We start from the raw sequence: 20,397 nt of genomic DNA on the forward strand, positions 1-20,397 counted from the left end.
ATAACAGAATAGGATGACAAAGAGCAAATCAGAGTAACGGACAAAAGAAATTTTGGCTGTACCGTACCAATGGTGGCAGACCTAGCGAACCGCTTAGTGCGTTTAGGACAATCAGAGATAGCATGAGTGGAGTCACCACAGTAAAAACACAGCCCATTCTGACGTCTGTATTCTTGCCGTTCAGCTCTGGTCAAGGTGCTATCACACTGCATAGGCTCAGGACTCTGCTCAGAAGATACCGCCAAATGGTGCACAGTTTTGCGCTGACGTAAGCGTCGATCGATCTGAATGGCCAAGGACATAGACTCATTCAGACCAGCAGGCGTGGGGAATCCCACCATAACATCCTTAAGGGCTTCAGAAAGACCCTTTCTGACAATTGCCGCCAGGGCACACTCATTCCACTGAGTAAGCACAGACCACTTTCTAAACTTCTGACAATATACCTCCGCTTCATCCTGACCCTGACACAAAGCCAGCAAGATTTTCTCTGCCTGATCCACTGAATCTGGTTCATCATAAAGCAGCCCAAGCGCCAGAAAAAACGCATCTACATTACGCAATGCAGGATCTCCTGGTGCGAGGGAAAATGCCCAGTCTTGAAGGTCGCCACGTAGCAAAGAAATAATGATTTTTACTTGCTGAATGGGGTCACCAGAGGAGCGGGGTTTCAAAGCAAAAAACAGTCTACAATTATTTTTGAAATTCAGGAACTTAGATCTATCCCCAGAAAACAAATCAGGAATTGGAATTCTGGGTTCCAACATCGGGTTCTGAACTACATAATCTTGAATGCCTTGTACCCTTGCAGTGAGTTGATCCACACAAGAGGACAGACCTTGAATGTCCATATCTACACCTGTGTCCTGAACCACCCAGAGATTTAGGGGAAAAGAAAAACAAAACACGCTGCAGAGGGGAAAAAAAAAATGGTCTCAGAACTTCCTTTATCCCTCTATTGAGATGCATTAACACTTTACGGGCCAGCTGTACTGTTATGATGACCTGGTGGTTAGGAGCACTAGGAATGACCTGATGAGCAAACTAGTAATACAGGACCAGCTCTGGGAAGTGGGAGCTTTGCTGACCGCAACCCCTAAACCTATCACAACAACTAGAAATAGCCGTGGAGCGTACCTGACTCTGCCTAGACGCCTCTTCACAGCCTAAGAGCTAACTATCCCTAAAGATAAAAAATAAGGCCTAACTTGCCTCAGAGAAATTTCCCAAAGAAATAGGCAGCCCCCCACACGTATTGACTGTGAATTAAGATGGAAGTCACAAACACAGGAATGAAATAGGTTTCAGCAAAGGAGGCCAGACTTAACTAAACAGACTTGAGGATAGAAAAGGTATCTTTGCGGTCAGCATAAAAAACTACCAAAAAACCACGCAGAGTGTGCAAAAGAGACCCCACACTGACTCATGGCGTGGAGGTGCCACTCTGCATCCCAGAGCTTCCAGCTAGCCAGGCAGAATCATGATAGCAAGCTGGACAGAAAACAGTGGTAAACAAAATAAGCTAGCAGGGACTTAGCTTTTGCTGGAGTAGACAGGTCATCTGAAAGATCCAAGAGCAAACTGAACCAGTACTAGGACATTGGCAGCTGGCATCAAGTAACGATCTAAGTGGAGTTAAATAGAGCAGCCAGCCTAAGACTAAACGAGGTCAGCTGAGGAAAGAACCTCAGAACCAGCAGCTCCACTCACAGCCACCAGAGGGAGTCCATGGACAGAACTCGCCGAAGTACCATTCATAACCACCGGAGGGAGTTCGAGAACAGAATTCACAACAGTTCACACTTTGCGGGTGACCTCTGTGGGTTCTCCCGCAGCGGATTGGATAAATCTGCAGGGCAAAACCTGTTATGATCTGGTGACCTTGGAGCCGCATGAGAGACTTTCTCAGGAGTAGGTGGTACCTGTACTGACCGCAAACCCTAATCTAACACCGCAACTAGAAGTAGCCGTGGGATGTACCTAACACGTCCTAGACATCTCGACACAGCCGGAGGACTTAATACCCCTATAGATGGAAATGGGAATTCTATCTTGCCTCAGAGCAGAACCCCAAAGGATAGGCAGCCCCCCACAAATATTGACTGTGAGTATAAGAGGAAAGACACACGCAGGCAGAAAAACAGGATTTAGCAAAAGAGGCACTTCTAGCTAAATAGAAAAGGATAGGACAGAATTCTAAGCGGTCAGTATTAAAATCCTAAAAACATCCACAGCAGATAATACAAATATTCCACATCTAACTAAAGACATAGAAAGTATATCTGCATCTCCTGAGAATCCAGCATGACTGAAAAATCCAAACAAAGTCTAAGCTGGACAAAAACACAATAAATTGCACTGAATTGCAAAGCACACTGCATGTGTGCACAGAGACAAAAAACCAGACACTTATCGTAGCTGAATTTGCAGCAGGGCATGAGGAGCCAGAGAGAGATGCAATCCCTCCAAGTACAATGGACAACTGGCACAGACTCATGGATCCTGCACACCTAAATACCTAATAGAGCTGCAATCAGCAGAAACACCTGCCCGGATTACAACCCCAAGACAACTGCACTACCACCAACAACCACCGGAGGGAGCCCAAGAGCAGAATTCACAACAAAAATCGCTGCGGTTATCCCTGCAGATTTATCGCGGTTTGTTCCGCGGTTTCCGCTGCGGGTTTCCGCCTATACTATTGATGCTGCATATGCAGCAATATGCAGCATCAATAGTAATGTTAAAAATAATAAAAATTGGTTATACTCACCCTCTGATGTCCGGATCTCCTCGGCGCTGCACGCGGCGCTCCGGTTCCAAAGATGCTGTGCCGAGAAGGACCTTTGTGATGTCACGGTCATGTGACCGCGGCATCATCACGGTCATGTGACCGCGACGTCACCACAGGTCCTGCTCGCACAGCAACTGAGACGGGACAGCCGCGTGCAGCGCTGAGAGGTGAGTATAGCATTATTTTTTATTTTAATTATTTTTTTTACACTATTTATGCTTCCCAGGGCCTGGAGGAGAGTCTCCTCTCCTCCACCCCGGGTAGCAACCGCACATTATCCGCTTACTTCCCGCATCGTGGGCACAGCCCCATGCGGGAAGTAAGCGGAATAATGCATTTCTATGGGTGCAGAATCGCTGCGATTCTGCACAAAGAAGTGACATGCTGCGGGTTGTAAACCGCTGCGTTTCTGCGCGGTTTTTCCCGCAGCATGTGCACTGCGGTTTGCGGTTTCCATAGGGTTTACATGTTAATGTAAACGCTATGGAAACTGCTGCGGACCCGCAGCATCAAAATCGCCGCGGATCCGCGGTAAAAACTGCAAAGTGTGAACATGGCCTTACGAAGAAGAAAAATATATTGTGATAACTGTTTTATCCAGTGGAAAATGTTGTCTTTTAGTCGTTATCAATACCTAGTGATTGTTTGATTACTGATATGTTTAGAGTGCTTTTTTCCCATTTGAGACAAAATTGTAATAACTGAAGAAACCCAAGTTTTGGCAAAATAAGAATAAGGATAAACAAAAACTGCACTATATCAATAGGGACTATATCAACTAAGTCTCATAAGCTAGAGTATACCTTTTTAATACAACTGAGATTGGGTCCTGGGCTCAAATCCCACCAAGACAACATCTGCCAGAAGTTTGTATCTTCTCCCCGTGTTTGCATGGGTTTCCTCCAGGTCCTCCGGTTTCCTCCCACACTCCAAAGACTTACTGATAGGGAATCTAGATTGTGAGCCCCATCGGGACAGTGATGATAATGTGTGTAAAGCGCTGTGGAATTAATGGCGCTATATAAGTGCGTAAAATAAATAAAATCTAGATACAATGGAAACTATTTTTTGACAGTCTGTGAATGTTGTTCTCAAATTGTATAGGAATACAGGTGCGTGCATCTACATTTTTGACTGCAACATCTCAAAAGGTCCCACTTGACGTGACGTTTAGCCATAGCCTGCAAAATTATAACAATAGAATATCACCCATAAACTTTTATAGGATGGTTTTCCAATTCTGAAAGTAACTTTATAGTTGCATAAATGTCATATTTGTATAATTTTTGCAGCATAATAGAAAAAGAAGCAAGGGAACGTTATGGTAGAACACTGGAGCACAGATGTGATGAATTGAAGCTGAGAAGTGCAACGCGCTCCCCAATTTCTGGGCTTATTGAGAATGCTGTTGTGGAGGTAAGTGCTAAAAGACCATGTATCATAGTCTGTGAAAACGTGTGCAACTGAATACTGTACATAGGTAACATGTCGCGATCAGCGACTTTATTTGACTGGAATTGAATTCTCCTCTAATTTGCCAAAAATTAGTATAGAATCTGGAGAATACAGATTTTTTTGCAGTTCTCTTGACGTGAATTCAGCAAAATAGCGACCAACTGGCCTCCACTTGCAAATGGACAGGTGAGGAGTAAGATGAGTATTTCTCTTTTTTTTTTTACATCAGGTCTATCATACTCTGGGGTATGGAGAGACCTCAGAGCATAATAAGGAACATTCAATTTGCATTGAATAACTTCAATACAAACCGAATTTCCCTGATAAACTTGTGTGATTTGCTGAATTTTACTCTGCAGATTCGATCATCTGCAGTAGTACGGTATATTTTTATTTAAGTCCTTTTGCACACCACTCTATCACACGTACAATATATGTAATCTCATTATTCTCTATATGAGCAATATTAGCTAAGCTTTTCTTTTTTGGCATATGATATTGTAGCAAATATCATGCATACATTTTTTTTAGGAAATGCAAGAGTGTATAGTTTTGCGTACTGCTTACAACTTACTGAGAATATTTTCCTTATAATACACTGGTCATCCAAGGCACCACTTTTATATAATTCTCCATACTTAAAGGGAACCTGTCCCCAGGTTTCTCCGACATGAGATGCGGCCACCCCCTTTCAGGGCTTATATACAGAAAAATAACTTTTATTTCTCACCTGCGGGGGGGTAAGAAAGTGTCGCTCTTCTTGGTTGGCATCACGCTCCTGCGCAGGCATATTTATCTGCCTTGTTGAGGGCAAAGTACTGCAGTACACAGGCGTTAGGGCTCTCTGACCTTTTCCGGCTCCTGTGCACTGCAGTACTTTGCCTTGCCCTCAACGTGGCAGAGAAGTACACCCGCGCAGGAGCGCAATGCCGAGCACACTGTGTGGATGATGCAGGGACATGTCATCCACACAAAGCAAGCAGGAGAGCGGTATCGCAAGAAGGGAGGCACCGGACCAAGAAGAGCAACACCCATCGGACCGGACCGCCCCACAGGTGAGTATAATAAAAGTTATTTTTCTTCTCTTACAGGTCGGCTGGGGGCAGATATACAGCATTATAGAATGCTCTATATAAGCCCTGTAAGGCGGTGGCTGTAACTCGTATCGGCCAAACTTGGTGACAGGTTCCCTTTAATTCTGTGCATACCTACATATGGCATATATCATGAAATCTATGCGATACGTGTTTACTTTCTAAGCAAATATTGTTTTTATTATTTCTGAGGCATATACATGGTGAGCTAATTACGGAGTCTTTGTGTGTCTTAACAGAAATTTGGAAACACTCCTTCCATGTATCCATTTGCATCAGATGAAGAAATGATTAATGAGTCCAGCAAAACATTAAATGTTCTCTACGTTTATAATGGTTTATATGAGCCCTATCATATCCATTGGCTGTTCCCTCTCCAAATGGCATTCAGGCAAACTCCAAGTACAGGTACAGGAGAATCAATCGGAAGTTCATCATGCTTTCCAGAATTTTTATTTCTTTTTTTTTGTACCAGTTAGTTATCTTTCACCAGAGTTTAAACTATTATGTATTTTATGTAATCATGTATTTTGTTATTCTATTTTTGTTACTTTCTTTAAACACAAATCGATTTATACCCCATAGTCACCACAAATCTGTACTGTTTATACTGAGTTATGTAATATGTTGGGAAAAAGCAAAACTACTAGCTACGAACCCTTTAACATGCATAGTTACATGTCAAAGTGGGATCATGTCCATTTGCTTTCAAAAGGCTCGCTCACACCACCATATTTATCGGATGAGTGCTATCTGATTTTTTTATTGGATAGCACTTGGACATACAATATATTGTTTAAAGGGAACTTGTCACCCAGAAAAAAAAAACACTATTAACCTGCAGATATGGGGTTAATCTGCAGGTTAGTAGCGTTACTAACCTGCCCGGCGTCCACACTTACCGAACGTTGCAGGGAGAAAATGAACTTTATTCCCCCCAGTAGCGTTTCAATTTCTGACACCGGGGCGGCTCCGGTTCAGTCACTCTGAGTATACAGAGCAGCAGATGTAACCGAGACCTTGACCCTGACTGACTGTGACTCTGCATTGGGGCCAGCTGTCAGTCAGGGCTGGGGGTGCGATTACTGCTGCTGCTCTTTATTCTCAGTGGTGACTGAACCGACACCACCCCCTTGACTGAACCCAGTTACGTTACTTTTCTCCCTGCAGCATTAGAGTAAGTGCAGGAGTCGGGCCGGTTATTAACACTATTAACCTGCAGATTAACCCCATATCTGCAAGTTAGTAGCATTTTTTCTGGTGTCACATTCCCTTTAATGGGTCAGTGCCAATTACCGATTTATTTTTTTTTACTTACCGAATCTGCCTGTGAAAAAAATCACAGCATCCTGTGATTTCACTACAATATCGGAATCCACTCATTAAAGTCTATGGGACTCATGAGTATGACTGCCTAGTGCAGTTGAAACGCGTCGAGTGGGTCATGTCGACCATGTACATTTTTCTTTTGCATGCACTATAATTTCTTTTGAAAAAGAAAAGGAAAATCCAGTCCTGTTGAGCCGGACTCCAATTTTTTCTATTTTCCTTGATGGGAGGCAGGGCCGCACTGGGACTAAAATTCAGCCCTGGCATTTGAAGTCACACAGGCCCACTTGTCGCATGGTGACTGTATAATATCTTTGTACACTTGTAGGCTACAAGAAGTGAGGGGAGTGTAACACGACTATGTAACATATAATTACAGCTGTATCCAGCATTACAGCTCAGTCCCCATAGAATGTAATACAGCACAGCCCCCATAGACTATAATACAGCACAGCCCCCATAGACTATAATACAGCACAGCCCCCATAGAATGTAATACAGCACAGCCCCCATAGAATGTAATACAGCACAGCCCCCATAGAATGTAATACAGCACAGCCCCCATAGAATGTAATACAGCACAGCCCCCATAGAATGTAATACAGCACAGCCCCCATAGAATGTAATACAGCACAGCCCCCATAGAATGTAATACAGCACAGCCCCCATAGAATGTAATGCAGCCAGCCCCATAGAATGTAATACAGCACAGCCCCCATAGAATGTAATACAGCACAGCCCCCATAGAATGTAATGCAGCCAGCCCCATAGAATGTAATACAGAACAGCCCCATAGAATTTAATGCAGCACAGTCCCCATAGAATGTAATGCAGCACAGCCCCCATAGAATGTAATACAGCACAGCCCCCATAGAATGTAATACAGCACAGCCCCCATAGAATGTAATACAGCACAGCCCCCATAGAATGCAATACAGCACAGCCCCCATAGAATGTAATGCAGCCAGCCCCATAGAATGTAATACAGAACAGCCCCATAGAATTTAATGCAGCACAGTCCCCATAGAATGTAATGCAGCACAGCCCCCATAGAATGTAATGCAGCCCAGCCCCATAGAATGTAATGCAGCACAGCCCCCATAGAATGTAATGCAGCCAGCCCCATAGAATGTAATACAGCACAGCCCCATAGAATGTAATACAGCACAGCCCCATAGAATATAATGCAGCACAGCCCCATAGAATATAATGCAGCACAGCCCCATAGAATATAATGCAGCACAGCCCCATAGAATATAATGCAGCACAGCCACCATACAATGTAATGCAGCCAGCCCCATAGAATATAATGCAGCACAGGCCCATAGAATGGAATGCAGCCAGCCCCATAGAATATAATGCAGCACAGGCCCATGGAATGGAATGCAGCCAGCCCCATAGAATATAATGCAGCACAGGCCCATGGAATGGAATGCAGCCAGCCCCCATAGAATGTAATGCAGGCAGCCACCATACAATATAATGCAGCACAGCCCCCATAGAATGTAATGCAGGCAGCCCCCATAGAATGTAATGCAGGCAGCCCCCATAGAATGTAATGCAGCACAGCCCCCATAGAATGTAATGCAGCACAGCCCCATAGAATGTAATGCAGCACAGCCCCATAGAATGTAATGCAGCACAGCCCCATAGAATATAATGCAGCCAGCCCCATAGAATATAATGCAGCACAGGCCCATGGAATGGAATGCAGCCAGCCCCATAGAATATAATGCAGCACAGGCCCATGGAATGGAATGCAGCCAGCCCCCATAGAATGTAATGCAGGCAGACACCATACAATATAATGCAGCACAGCCCCCATAGAATGTAATGCAGGCAGGCAGCCCCCATAGAATGTAATGCAGGCAGGCAGCCCCCATAGAATGTTATGCAGGCAGGCAGCCCCCATAGAATGTAATGCAGGCAGACAGCCCCCATAGAATGTAATGCAGGCAAGCAGCCCCCATAGAATGTAATTCAGGCAGGCAGCCCCCATAGAATGTAATGCAGGCAGGCAGCCCCCATAGAATGTAATGCAGGCAGGCAGCCCCCATATAATGTAATGCAGGCAGGCAGCCCCCATATAATGTAATGCAGGCAGGCAGCCCCCATAGAAAGTAATGCAGGCAGGCAGCCCCCATAGAAAGTAATGCAGGCAGGCAGCCCCCATAGAAAGTAATGCAGGCAGGCAGTCCCCCCCAATAGCTCCACAATCCAGTCATCACTCATTGATAAAAAAAAACAAACACTCTACTCACCTCTCTCCTCGTGTCCCGCGCTGCTCTGGCTCTGGTCTCAGCAGGCGCAGTCTGCCCGCCCGGTCACACAGCAGGTGCGCGATGATATGACGTCATCGCGCACCCGCAGTGTCAGCGGCAGGCAGAGCGGGGAATGATGGGAGAGGGGGTGTCAGCAGACGCTCTCTCCTCCATCATTGCATTCAACTGTACCGGCGTCTATGACACCGGTATAGTTGAATGCGGGGCCGGGAGTGTGCCGCGACAGCGTGGGGAGTGTGCCGACAGCGGCACATTCGAGCGGCCCACTACTGCCATCGGCCCTTCTGGCATTTGCCAGAACTGCCCTATGGCCAGTCCGGCCCTGATGTGAGGCCATGGCGAGGCCGGAGTCTGGGCCCCAGGTGGATGAGCGTGGAGCAACTGGGTGAGCTGGAATAAAGTTTCTATAATGTTTTAAAAATGACTTTGGGGTCCTATATATTGAAAAACCTCCAAAAGTTATACCATTTTAAGAACAGCACCCCCTGACATATTGAAAACTGCTATAACTATCAAATGTCCGCTTATGGTATCCTACCAACCTCAATCCTATCATAATAAACAACATCCCAAATTGTTATTAGGGACAAAAAGGCATAGGCAAAACAAATTAAAACTACATATTTTATTCAAAATATACACTGCTCAAAAAAATAAAGGGAACACTGAAATCCCACATCCTAGATATCACTGAATGAAATATTCCAGTGTTAATCTTTATTCATTACATAGTGTGTTGAGAACTATAAAACCTAAAAATGATCAATGTAAATCACAACTAATATCCCACGGAGTATATATAATTAGAAAATGGAGTCAGAAAAACTGTCTTTAGTATAAAAATTGTAACATTTATTCAATATCAAAATCTATTAGAGTCACCATATACAGGTTTAATATCGCCTAGTAGTAAACATGTATATAGGACTGAACCAGCTGCCTTTCCACTTCCACACTACGACCATTATGGGTGAGGTTCAGTCCTATATACATGTTTACTACTAGGCGTTCCAGTGGGACATTGAGTGTTTGTTATTATATGGACTATATACTTTATTGAACCTGAGACCTCGGGTCGGACCGTGTACTATTAGTGTGGAACTGTGGATGTGTTACCTGTATCCTTCGCTTGTGTAGTGATTGTTAAATGACTATGTGTTTTTTACAATATTCTATATGGTGACTCTAATAGATTTTGATATTGAATAAATGTTACAATTTTTATACTAAAGACAGTTTTTCTGACTCCATTTTCTAATTATATATATGTTATTGGGAGTTTTCTGTAATGGTTTAAATGAAGTAATTGCTGCTCTGAGCTATTTAACTAATATCCCACGGAGGTCTGGAGTTGGAATGATGCTCAAAATCAAAGTGGAAAATGAAGTAACAGGCTGATCCAACTTCAGTGGAAATGCCTCAAGACAAGGAAATGATGCTCAGTAGTGTGTGTGGCCTCCGCGTGCCTGTATGATCTCCCTATATTGCCTGGGCGTGCTCCTGATGAGGCGGCAGATGGTCTCCTGAGGGATCTCCTCCCAGACCTGGACTAAAGCATCCGCCAACTCCTGGACAGTCTGTGGTGCAACGTGACGTTGGTGGATGGTGTGAGACGTGATGTCCCAGATGTGTTCAATCAGATTCAGGTCTGGGGAACGGGCGGACCAGTCCATACATTCAATGCCTCCATCTTGCAGGAACTGCTGACACACTCCAGCCACATGAGGTCTGGCATCGTCCTGCATTAGGAGGAACCCAGGGCCAACCGCACCAGCATATGGTCTCACAAGGGGTCTGAGGATTTCATCTCGGTACCTAATGGCAGTCAGGCTACCTCTGGCGAGCACATGAGGGCTGTGCGGTCCTCCAAAGAAATGCCACCCCACACCATTACTGACCCACTGCCAAACCGGTCATGCTGAAGGATGTTGCAGGCAGCAAATCGCTCTCCACGGCGTCTCCAGTCTCTGTCACGTCTGTCACATGTGCTCAGTGTGAACCTGCTTTCATCTGTGAAGAGCACAGGGCGCCAGTGGTGAATTTGCCAATCCTGGTGTTCTGTGGCAAATGCCCAGCGTCCTGCACGGTGTTGGGCTGTGAGCACAACCCCCATCTGTGGACGTCGGGCACTCAGACCATTCTTATGGAGTCGGTTTCTAACCGTTTGTGCAGACACATGAACATTTGTGGCCTGCTGGAGGTTATTTTGTAGGGCTCTGGCAGTGCTCCTCCTGTTCCTCCTTGCACATTTCTGTTTTTATTTTTTTTATCTAAATATATTTTACCATTTGGGCTTATTAATTTTATGTTTTGATAGATCAGACTTTTATGGACACTGCAAAACCAACTATGTTAAATTCATTTAATATTATTGTTATTGGAGAAATGGGGGGGGATTAAAAAATTTTTTTTTTCAATTTTTAAATTCTTCTAGGGGACTTTAACCTACGATTACTTGATCACCAATACTGTGTACTGCAATACTGCTGTATATAGTAAAAAATTGTATGCAGTACATAGTACAAAATATGGTCTCCTAACGAGACTAGAAAAAATGAAATAAAAAACAAAATTTTAGTTCTGTTTTCAGACAGAGGAGTGACAAGACTTATCAGAAGAGTTGTCCAAGATCCAAGGACCACCTGTGGAGAGCTACAGAAAGACCTGGAATCAGTGGTTACAATTGTTTCAAAGAGAACTATATAAGTAATGCCCTCAACCCCCTTGACCTGTATACCTGCTCACCACGCAAGACTCCATTGATGAACAAAAAGCATGTTCAAGTGCGTTTAAGGTTTGCTCAACAACATTTAGGCAAGCCTGTGGAATACTGGGAGAATAGAATATAAGAAACCAAAAAAAGAAGGAAATATTGCGCTAAATACTAAAATACATAATTTTTATTATAACACATGATAAAAACATTTTAAAAGGTAATACACACAATGAAAAAGGAGAGCAAAGTAGCAAAGTGCCTTCATGGTAGGGTAAGATGTACCGATTCAAGACATATCAAGCAACAGAGATATTATTGCAAGTGATCGCTCATAAAAGCCCTGAGTTCAAGGATAGATAAATAAGGCTATATTATTTCTTTAAATTTCCAAGTGGAAAAAATAGGGAGGGCCAGGGAGAGCTAGTAGATGCAAATATAGAAAATAGCATGTGACATGTCTTGATGAAAGATCAGATCATATTATTAATCATACAGAAGATCCATAAAATACCAAAGGGATAAGACAAAGTTGTACTGGAACTAATGCAAACCATACTGAAGTCTGTTAGCAAGTGAGGTAGAACAGAGCTGATCAAGCAAAATATATAAGAACAAGTATACTCATTAGTGATGAGCGAATATATTCGTTACTCGAGATTTCCCGAGCACGCTCAGGTGACCTCCGAGTATTTTTTAGTGCTCAGAGATTTAGTTTTCATCACCGCAGCTGAATGATTTACATCTGATAGCCAGCATAAGTACATGTGGGGGTTGCATGGTTGCTAGGGAATGCTTACATGTAATTAAGCTGGCTAACAGATGTAAATCATTCACCTGCGGCAAAAAACTAAATCTCCGAGCACTAAAAAATACTTGGAGGACACCCGAGCATGCGCGAGAAATCTCGAGTAACGAGTATATTCGCTCATCACTAATACTCATCTATTAACCTGGTTGCTGAAGGCAGGAAACCCCTACTTGCATTTCCTGTTAACTTCTGTCTAAAGGATGACAGCTGTTGCTGCATGCAGATGCAGCAACTGCTGTCATCCTTTAGACATCATGTTCTCCCTGTCCATGTCCTAATAAAGACTTTTACAGCAATGGGCTTGGTGAGTGCTAACTACTTTTTTTTTTTTTTTTTTTCTTTTCTTTTTGGATGTCATGCACTTTTTTGGTTATGCACCCCTAGTGCCCATGCAATAAGTAGGAGGTAAAGGCACTGGTACAGCATTTCACAGCACGCAGATAGGTGATCGCGTATGTTAGCAGTGTGGGTATATATATTTTCTTCTTTTTGGACATAATGCACAAATGTACCCAGATGTTCTGAAAAAATCTGGCACCTACCAGGATGATGATGAAATGAGGGTGAATATTTCAGCAAGACAATGATCCCAAACACACAGCCAAGGAAACTCCCAGTTGGTTTCAGAAAAAGAAAATAAAGCTGCTGGAATGTCCCAGCCAATCACCTGACCAGAATCCAATGGCAAATGTATGGAAATATTACACATAACTTAATTTATGGTATTTCACCCACTGTGTATATATACGTGTGTGTGTATATATAGGTGTGTGTGTATATATAGGTGGATACAGTAGCGTAGCTACTGGGGGGGGGCAGAGGGTGCTGGGGCCCTGGGCCCGGAGCTCAGAGGGGGCCCACCCCCGCAGCGCGCCAATAGTTACCTTCTGCAGTAGAGCAGGGAGAATCGATCTCCCTGCTTTGCCGCTATGGGGCCCCTGAGCAGGCGGGGGGGCCCCGTGCCAGCAGTAGGCCCCCCACCTGTCATCGCAGGGTCAGCTGTACTGGCATTTAGCAGATACAGCTGACCGCTATGATGAGGGATGGAGCGCTGCGCTCCTTCCCCCATCATCCCCCTGTCAGCGTCTGACGTCGCCAACACTGACGGGGCGCGATGAGTCACTGCCCGGTGCCGAGACATGCGGGAGCTCAAGGCAGCGCAGGAACCAGGAAGAAGAGAGGTGAGCATTTTTTTTTAAGGGATGCTGCCTTATACTACAGAATCTGCCTATGGGGGGTCTGCCTAATACTACAGGGACTGCCTATGGGGGGTCTGCCTAATGCTACAGGGTCTGCCTATGGGGGGTCTGCCTTATACAACAGGGTCTGCCTATAGGGGTGCTGCCTTATAGTACAGGGTCTGCCTATGGGGATGCTATCTTATACTACAGGGTCTGCCTATAGGGGTGCTGCCATATAGTACATGGTCTGCCTATAGGGGTGCTGTCTTATACTACAGGTTCTGCCTATAGGGGTGCTGCTTTATACTACAGGGTCTGCCTGCGGGTGCTACCTTATACTACAGAGTCTGCCTATGGGTGCTGCCTTGTGTTATAGAGTCTGCCTATGGTGGGTGCATTATACAATACAGCGTAGGCCTATGGGGGATGCATTATACTATACTGAGGATGATCTGGTGCATTATACTATATGGAGGCTATCTAGAGGGGCATCATACAGTGTGGGGATTACAGTGTTGGAGCCATCAGTTTGGAGGCTACTAAGGGGTCAGTATACTGTGTATAAGAGAGCATCACACTGTATAGGGAAGCTGTACAGGAGGCAGACTCGGGACATTATTAAATGTAAAGTGGGCACTTATTGTTATAGGGGAACTCAGGTTACTGTGACTATCAAAGGGGCACACAGGACAATATTACTTTCTAGGGGGCATAATGTGGGCACTGTTTTCTAGGGCACTTGCACCTGGCATTGCTATATTATAGAGGGTTGCTTTAGAATTTAGAGGGCACAGAGAACCACACAGCAGGTGCAGTAATAGGGACACATACGGCAGCAGCGGCTCAGTATTGGGGTATCAGGTGCAGTAATAGGGACACATACAGCAGCAGAGGCTCAGTATTGGGGTATCAGGTGCAGTAATAGGGACACATACGGCAACAGTGGCTCAGTTTTGGGGTATCAGGTGGAGTAATAGGGTCACATACGGCAGCAGTGGCTCAGTATTGGGGTATCAGGTGCAGTAATAGGGACACATACGGCAGCAGCGACTCAGTATTGGGGTATCAGGGGCAGTAATAGGGTCACATACGGCAGCAGCGGCTCAGTATTGGGGTATCAGGGGCAGTAATAGGGACACATACGGCAGCAGCGGCTCACCATTGGGGTATCAGGGGCAGTAATAGGGACATACGGCAGCAGTGGCTCAGTATTGGGGTATCAGGGGCAGTAATAGGGACACATACGGCAGCAGCAGCTCAGTATTGGGGTATCAGGTGCAGTAATAGGGACACATATGGCAGCAGCGGCTCAGTATTGGGGTATCGGGCAGTAATAGGGACACATACGGCAGCAGCAGCTCAGTATTGGGGAGTGAGGTGCAGTAATAGGGACACATACGGCAGCAGCGGTTCAGTATTGGGTAATCAGGTGCAGTAATAGGGACACATACGGCAGCAACGGTTCAGTATTGGGGTAGCAGGTGCAGTAATAGGGACACATACTGCAGCAGGGGCTCAGTATTGGGGTGTCAGGTGCAGTAATAGGGACACATACGGCAGCAGGGGCTCAGTATTGGGGTATCAGGTGCAGTAATAGGGATACATACGGCAGCAGCGGCTCAGTATTGGGGTATCAGGTGCAGTAATAGGCACACATACGGCAGCAGCGGCTCAGTATTGGGGTATCAGGTACAGTAATAGGGACACATAAGGCAGCAGGGGCTCAGTATTGGGGTATCAGGTGCAGTAATAGGGATACATACGGCAGCAGCGGCTCAGTATTGGGGTATCAGGTGCAGTAATAGGCACACATACGGCAGCAGCGGCTCAGTATTGGGGCATCAGGTGCAGTAATAGGGACACATACGGCAGCAGCGGCTTAATATTGGGGTATAAGGGGCAGTAATAGGGACACATATGGCAGCAGCGGCTCAGTATCGGGGTATCAGGGGCAGTAATAGGGACACATACGGCAGCAGCAGCTCAGTATTGGGGTATCAGGGGCAGTAATAGGGACACATACGGCAGCAGCGGCTTAATATTGGGGTATAAGGGGCAGTAATAGGGACACATATGGCAGCAGCGGCTCAGTATCGGGGTATCAGGGGCAGTAATAGGGACACATACGGCAGCAGCGGCTCAGTATTGGGGTATCAGGGGCAGTAATAGGGACACATACGGCAGCAGCGGCTCAGTATTGGGGTATCAGGGGCAGTAGTAGGGACACATACGGCAGAGACTCAGTATTGGGGTATCAGGGGCAGTAATAAGGACACATGCGGCAACAACGGCTCAGTATTGGGGTATCAAGGGCAGTAATAGGTACACATACAGCAGAGGCTCAGTATTGGGGTATCAGGGGAAGTAATAGAGACACATACGGCAGCAGCGGCTCAGTATTGGGGTATCAGGGGCAGTAATAGGGACACATACGGCAGCAGCGGCTCAGTATTGGGGTATGGGGCAGTAATAGGGACACATACGGCAGCAGCGGCTCAGTATTGGGATATCAGGTGCAGTAATAGGGACACATACGGCAGCAGCTCAGTATTGGGGTATCAGGGGCAGTAATAGGGACACATACGGCAGCAGCAGCTCAGTATTGGGGTATCAGGGGCAGTAATAGGGACACATATGGCAGCAGCGGCTCAGTATTGGGGTATCAGGTGCAGTAATAGGGACACATACAGCAACAGCTTCTCAGTATTGGGGTATCAGAAAGATGAGGAGTTTGTGCAGGTTGGGAATAGATGGTGATGGGGCTGGAATATGAGAAGTGAAATGTGTCTTTGTTGTATTGTCTCGGTCTGGGCCAGATGGAAAAGACGGGAAAAGTGATGACTCCATCATAAAGAACGTCAGCCTTAAGACATTATCCGTAACTGTGCTGTGATCTCTTATCTTATGTTTTGTAGGACTGGTATCTACCACTGACCATATGGCGGTAATATTCATGTTGGTCGTTATATAGAGATTACCTTCAGTAACATCGCTGTCATTTGCTGAGGTTCTCCTCCACTATTAGTGTGCATCACCGAGTTGTAATCAAGGTTACCTGGTTAGGGGCCCACTCAGAAGCTTCGCCCCCCCTGAGCCAAAACCCTAGCTACGCCTCTGGGTGGATATTTATAGAGTGGGTGGGAAGATGTCCACAATATCTCCACGTGCTGAGTGTGCTAGCAGGACCTGTGTATGTAACAGTCATGTGATCAGTCACATGGTCTAGGTTTAAATGGCTGGACTTGAGAGGCAGTCTGTGTGTTGTTTTTGGAGAGTAAAGACTCCAAACGGTGTCTCTTGGTGGAGCTGAAGACACATGATGGTCTGAGAGGGCTAATTCCACAGACAGTTGGACTTTGTTCTACGTTATCTTTTGTTTTGGCCTGTTCTGCCAGAAAGGCCATATTTACTTTGCTGAATCCTGCTGTGGTTTATGCTGTTCCACAATAAACCAGCAGATGTTTTGCCACAAGAAGCGTTCCTGTGTTTACCTTGGGAAGCAGCTGAGTGAGTCAACCCCTCACAATACATGCATACATACTGTGAGCCAGCGACTAGTGTTATTTGTGAGGGTCGCTATGTGTCCCCCAGGATGCGCTCAGAAGCGTATTAGATCCGCTGGAGTGCCTTGTTGTCACAGCAGGACGTCTGTGAGTCACAAGACAGAATAAAAGTAAGCAAATATCATGCAACTGCAATGCAGGTTTGTGTGCGCTCCACCTGTTGGCAGCAGAGGGGAGAAGGGATTTCACACTTCCAGGGCAGGCCTGCACTGCAGCAGCCAAAGCCACTACCAGATGGCAGCAAAAACATCCAAAACTGGGTCAGCAACAAGCAGTCATACGAAGTACCAGAGGTTTAAGCAAGCACGTGGTCAGGAACAAGCCAATAGGTCAAAACCAGATGGGTGCGCGGTACCGCGGGGAAAAATGAAAGGGTAATCAGAGACAAGCCACGTGATCAGAAACTGGAGCAAGCTAAACAGTTCCAAAACGGAGAACAGAAACTCAAGTCAGGGAACAAGCCAGGTCATACACACAACAGCGGGCATGCATACAGAGAAGCACAATTACTCGCAGAGTAAACTAGGTCAGCTGCTCTAGCTGAGGGACCGGAACTATCACTGATGCTGGACCTAGGTCATATGGCAGCTAAATAGCCGCCCTACCACCAGAGAGAGGCAGATACAATTAACCCCTGTCTGACCAGGGCGGGATAAAGACAAATCCCCCTCCTGGATCATGACAGCATGAACCTGGTAATGTTATGTGGCCAAGGAATAGTTCAGGAATACCCGGTATGGGCTTTTATTTTTGAAACAGACTGCAGGAATGTAGTGGGGCTGGTCCATTTCCACCGGACCGGATCTTGCAAGTGGCTCATGGCCACAGATTCCAGTTGAGAGAAAAAAAAAACCCTGCAGGAAGGGTTTGGGTATGTCAGTTTGGAGTTTGCAACCTGTGAAGCAGTCGGCTCTGCAGAAGCTCCGTCTGTGTGAGGTAGCACAGAACCAGCAGAGTGAACTCCTGGCACCCCTCAGTGTGATACGGTGGTGCAGTTGCCCTTGGCAACTGGACATTTATGAATTGTCTTGTTTCCCGGCTGCGATCTGGAGATACCGTGTGCTGTTCACTGCGTGAGTTTGGAAATTAAACACGTTTTGCTGTGAACTTTTTCTGTGGTCCCTGTCTGTCACACTGACCCAACCTCGCTGCACTACAATATAAACAGTGATGATCAGAAATGTTGGCACCCTTGAAATTGTTCTAGATAATTATGGCAATTACACATGTTTTGTTATACCCATGTTTATTTCCTTTGTGTGTATTGGAACAACACAAAAAATGAGAAAAAAAGGCAAATTAAATATACACAAAACCCCAAAAATGTTCAGGACAAAATTGTTGGCACCTTTCCAAAATTATGGGTAAACAACTTTGTTTCAACCATGTGATGCTCATTCTAACTCACCTGTGGCAAGTAACAGTTATGGGCAATAAGAAAACTATACCTGAAATCAAATAAAAAGAGGAAAGTTGACTCAATCTTTGCATTGTGTGTCTGAGTGTGCCACATTAAACATGGAGAACAGAAAGAAGATAAGACAACTATCTGAAGACTTGAGGCCCAAAATTGTTGAAAAAAATCAACAATCTCAAGGTTACAAATTTTTCTCCAGAGATCTTGATGTTCTTTAGACCATGGTGCTCAACATAATCAAAAAGTTTACAACCCATGGTACTGTAGCCAATCTCCCTGGACATTCATGGCAAAGAAATACTAATGAAAGGTTGCAATGAAGGATCATATGGATGGTGGATATGCAACTCCAATCAAGTTCCAAAGAAATTGAAGTTGTCCTGCAGGTTCAGGGTGCATTAGGCTACTTTCACACTAGCGTCGGGAACAACCCGTCGCTGCGCGTCGGGCCGACGTTCCCGACGCTAGTGTGTTCTCCGCCGCACAACGGGGGCAGCGGATGCATATTTCCCACGCATCCGCTGCCCCATTGTGATGTGCGGGGAAGTGCGGGGAGGTGGGGGCGGAGTTCCGACTGCGCATGCGCGGTCGGAAAAAGCGGACCGTCGGGAGCAAAAAACGTTACATGTAACGTTTTTTTCTCCCGACGGACCGCTACCATACGCCCAAACGCCGCCAAACGCATTCACCGTTTGGAAATGCGTCGCAAATGCGTCGCAAATGCGTCGCTAATGTTACTCTATGACGAAACAACGTATCCAGCAAAAACTTTTGCTGGATGCGGCGTTTCGCAAAAACGACGCATTTGCGACGTATTGCAGTTAACGCTAGTGTGAAAGTAGCCTTAGTGTCAGTTTGAACTATCCATTGACATTTGAATGAAACACTATTGCAGGAGACCCATGAGGACCCCTCTGGTGACCCAGAGACATAAAAAGCTAGACTACAGTTTGCCAAAATGTACACAAGTAAAGGTACCGTCACACTAAGCGGCGCTGCAGCGATACAGACAACGATGCCGATCGCTGCAGCGTCGCTGTTTGGTCGCTGGAGAGCTGTCACACAGACCGCTCTCCAGCGACCAACGATGCCGAGGTCCCCGAGTAACCAGGGTAAACATCGGGTTGCTAAGCGCAGGGCCGCGCTTAGTAACCCGATGTTTACCCTGGTTACCAGTGTAAAATGTAAAAAACCAAACAGTACATACTCACCCTCTGATGTCTGTCACACGTCCCTCGCCGTCCGCTTCCCGCACTGACTGTGAGTGCCGGCCCTAACAGCAGAGCGGTGACGTCACCGCTGTGCTGTACTTTCACTTTGCGGCCGGCCGGAGCTCACAGTCAGTGCAGGAAGCGGACGGCGAGGGACGCGTGACAGACATCAGACGGTGAGTATGTACTGTTTGTTTTTTTACATTTTACACTGGTAACCAGGGTAAACATCGGGTTACTAAGCGCGGCCCTGCGCTTAGTAACCCGATATTTACCCTGGTTACCATTGTAAAACATTGCTGGTATCGTTGCTTTTGCTGTCAAACACAACGATACACGGCGATCTGACGACCAAATAAAGTTCTGAACTTTAATCAACGACCAGCGATATCACAGCAGGATCCTGATCGCTGCTGCGTGTCAAACACAACGATATCGCTAGCCAGGATGCTGCAACGTCACGGATCGCTAGCGATATCGTTTAGTGTGACGGTACCTTAAGCCAAAATCCTCCTGGCAAAGGGAATATGGACAGATGAGACCAAGA

At 45.8% G+C, this 20,397-nt stretch overlaps 1 protein-coding gene across 1 annotated transcript in view; it reads left to right on the plus strand.

Annotated features, from left to right (window-relative positions):
- Positions 1 to 20,397, plus strand: part of LOC143817701 (uncharacterized) — a 385,700-nt gene that overhangs the window by 97,915 nt on the left and 267,388 nt on the right. The window contains exons 10-11 of the mRNA XM_077299189.1: positions 4,087 to 4,210; positions 5,583 to 5,751. Of these exons, the coding sequence (XP_077155304.1) occupies positions 4,087 to 4,210; positions 5,583 to 5,751 (293 nt within the window). The remainder of the gene's footprint in view (positions 1 to 4,086; positions 4,211 to 5,582; positions 5,752 to 20,397) is intronic.

The sequence above is a fragment of the Ranitomeya variabilis genome, chromosome 3 (genome assembly GCF_051348905.1).
Source record: "Ranitomeya variabilis isolate aRanVar5 chromosome 3, aRanVar5.hap1, whole genome shotgun sequence".
NCBI lineage: Eukaryota > Metazoa > Chordata > Amphibia > Anura > Dendrobatidae > Ranitomeya > Ranitomeya variabilis.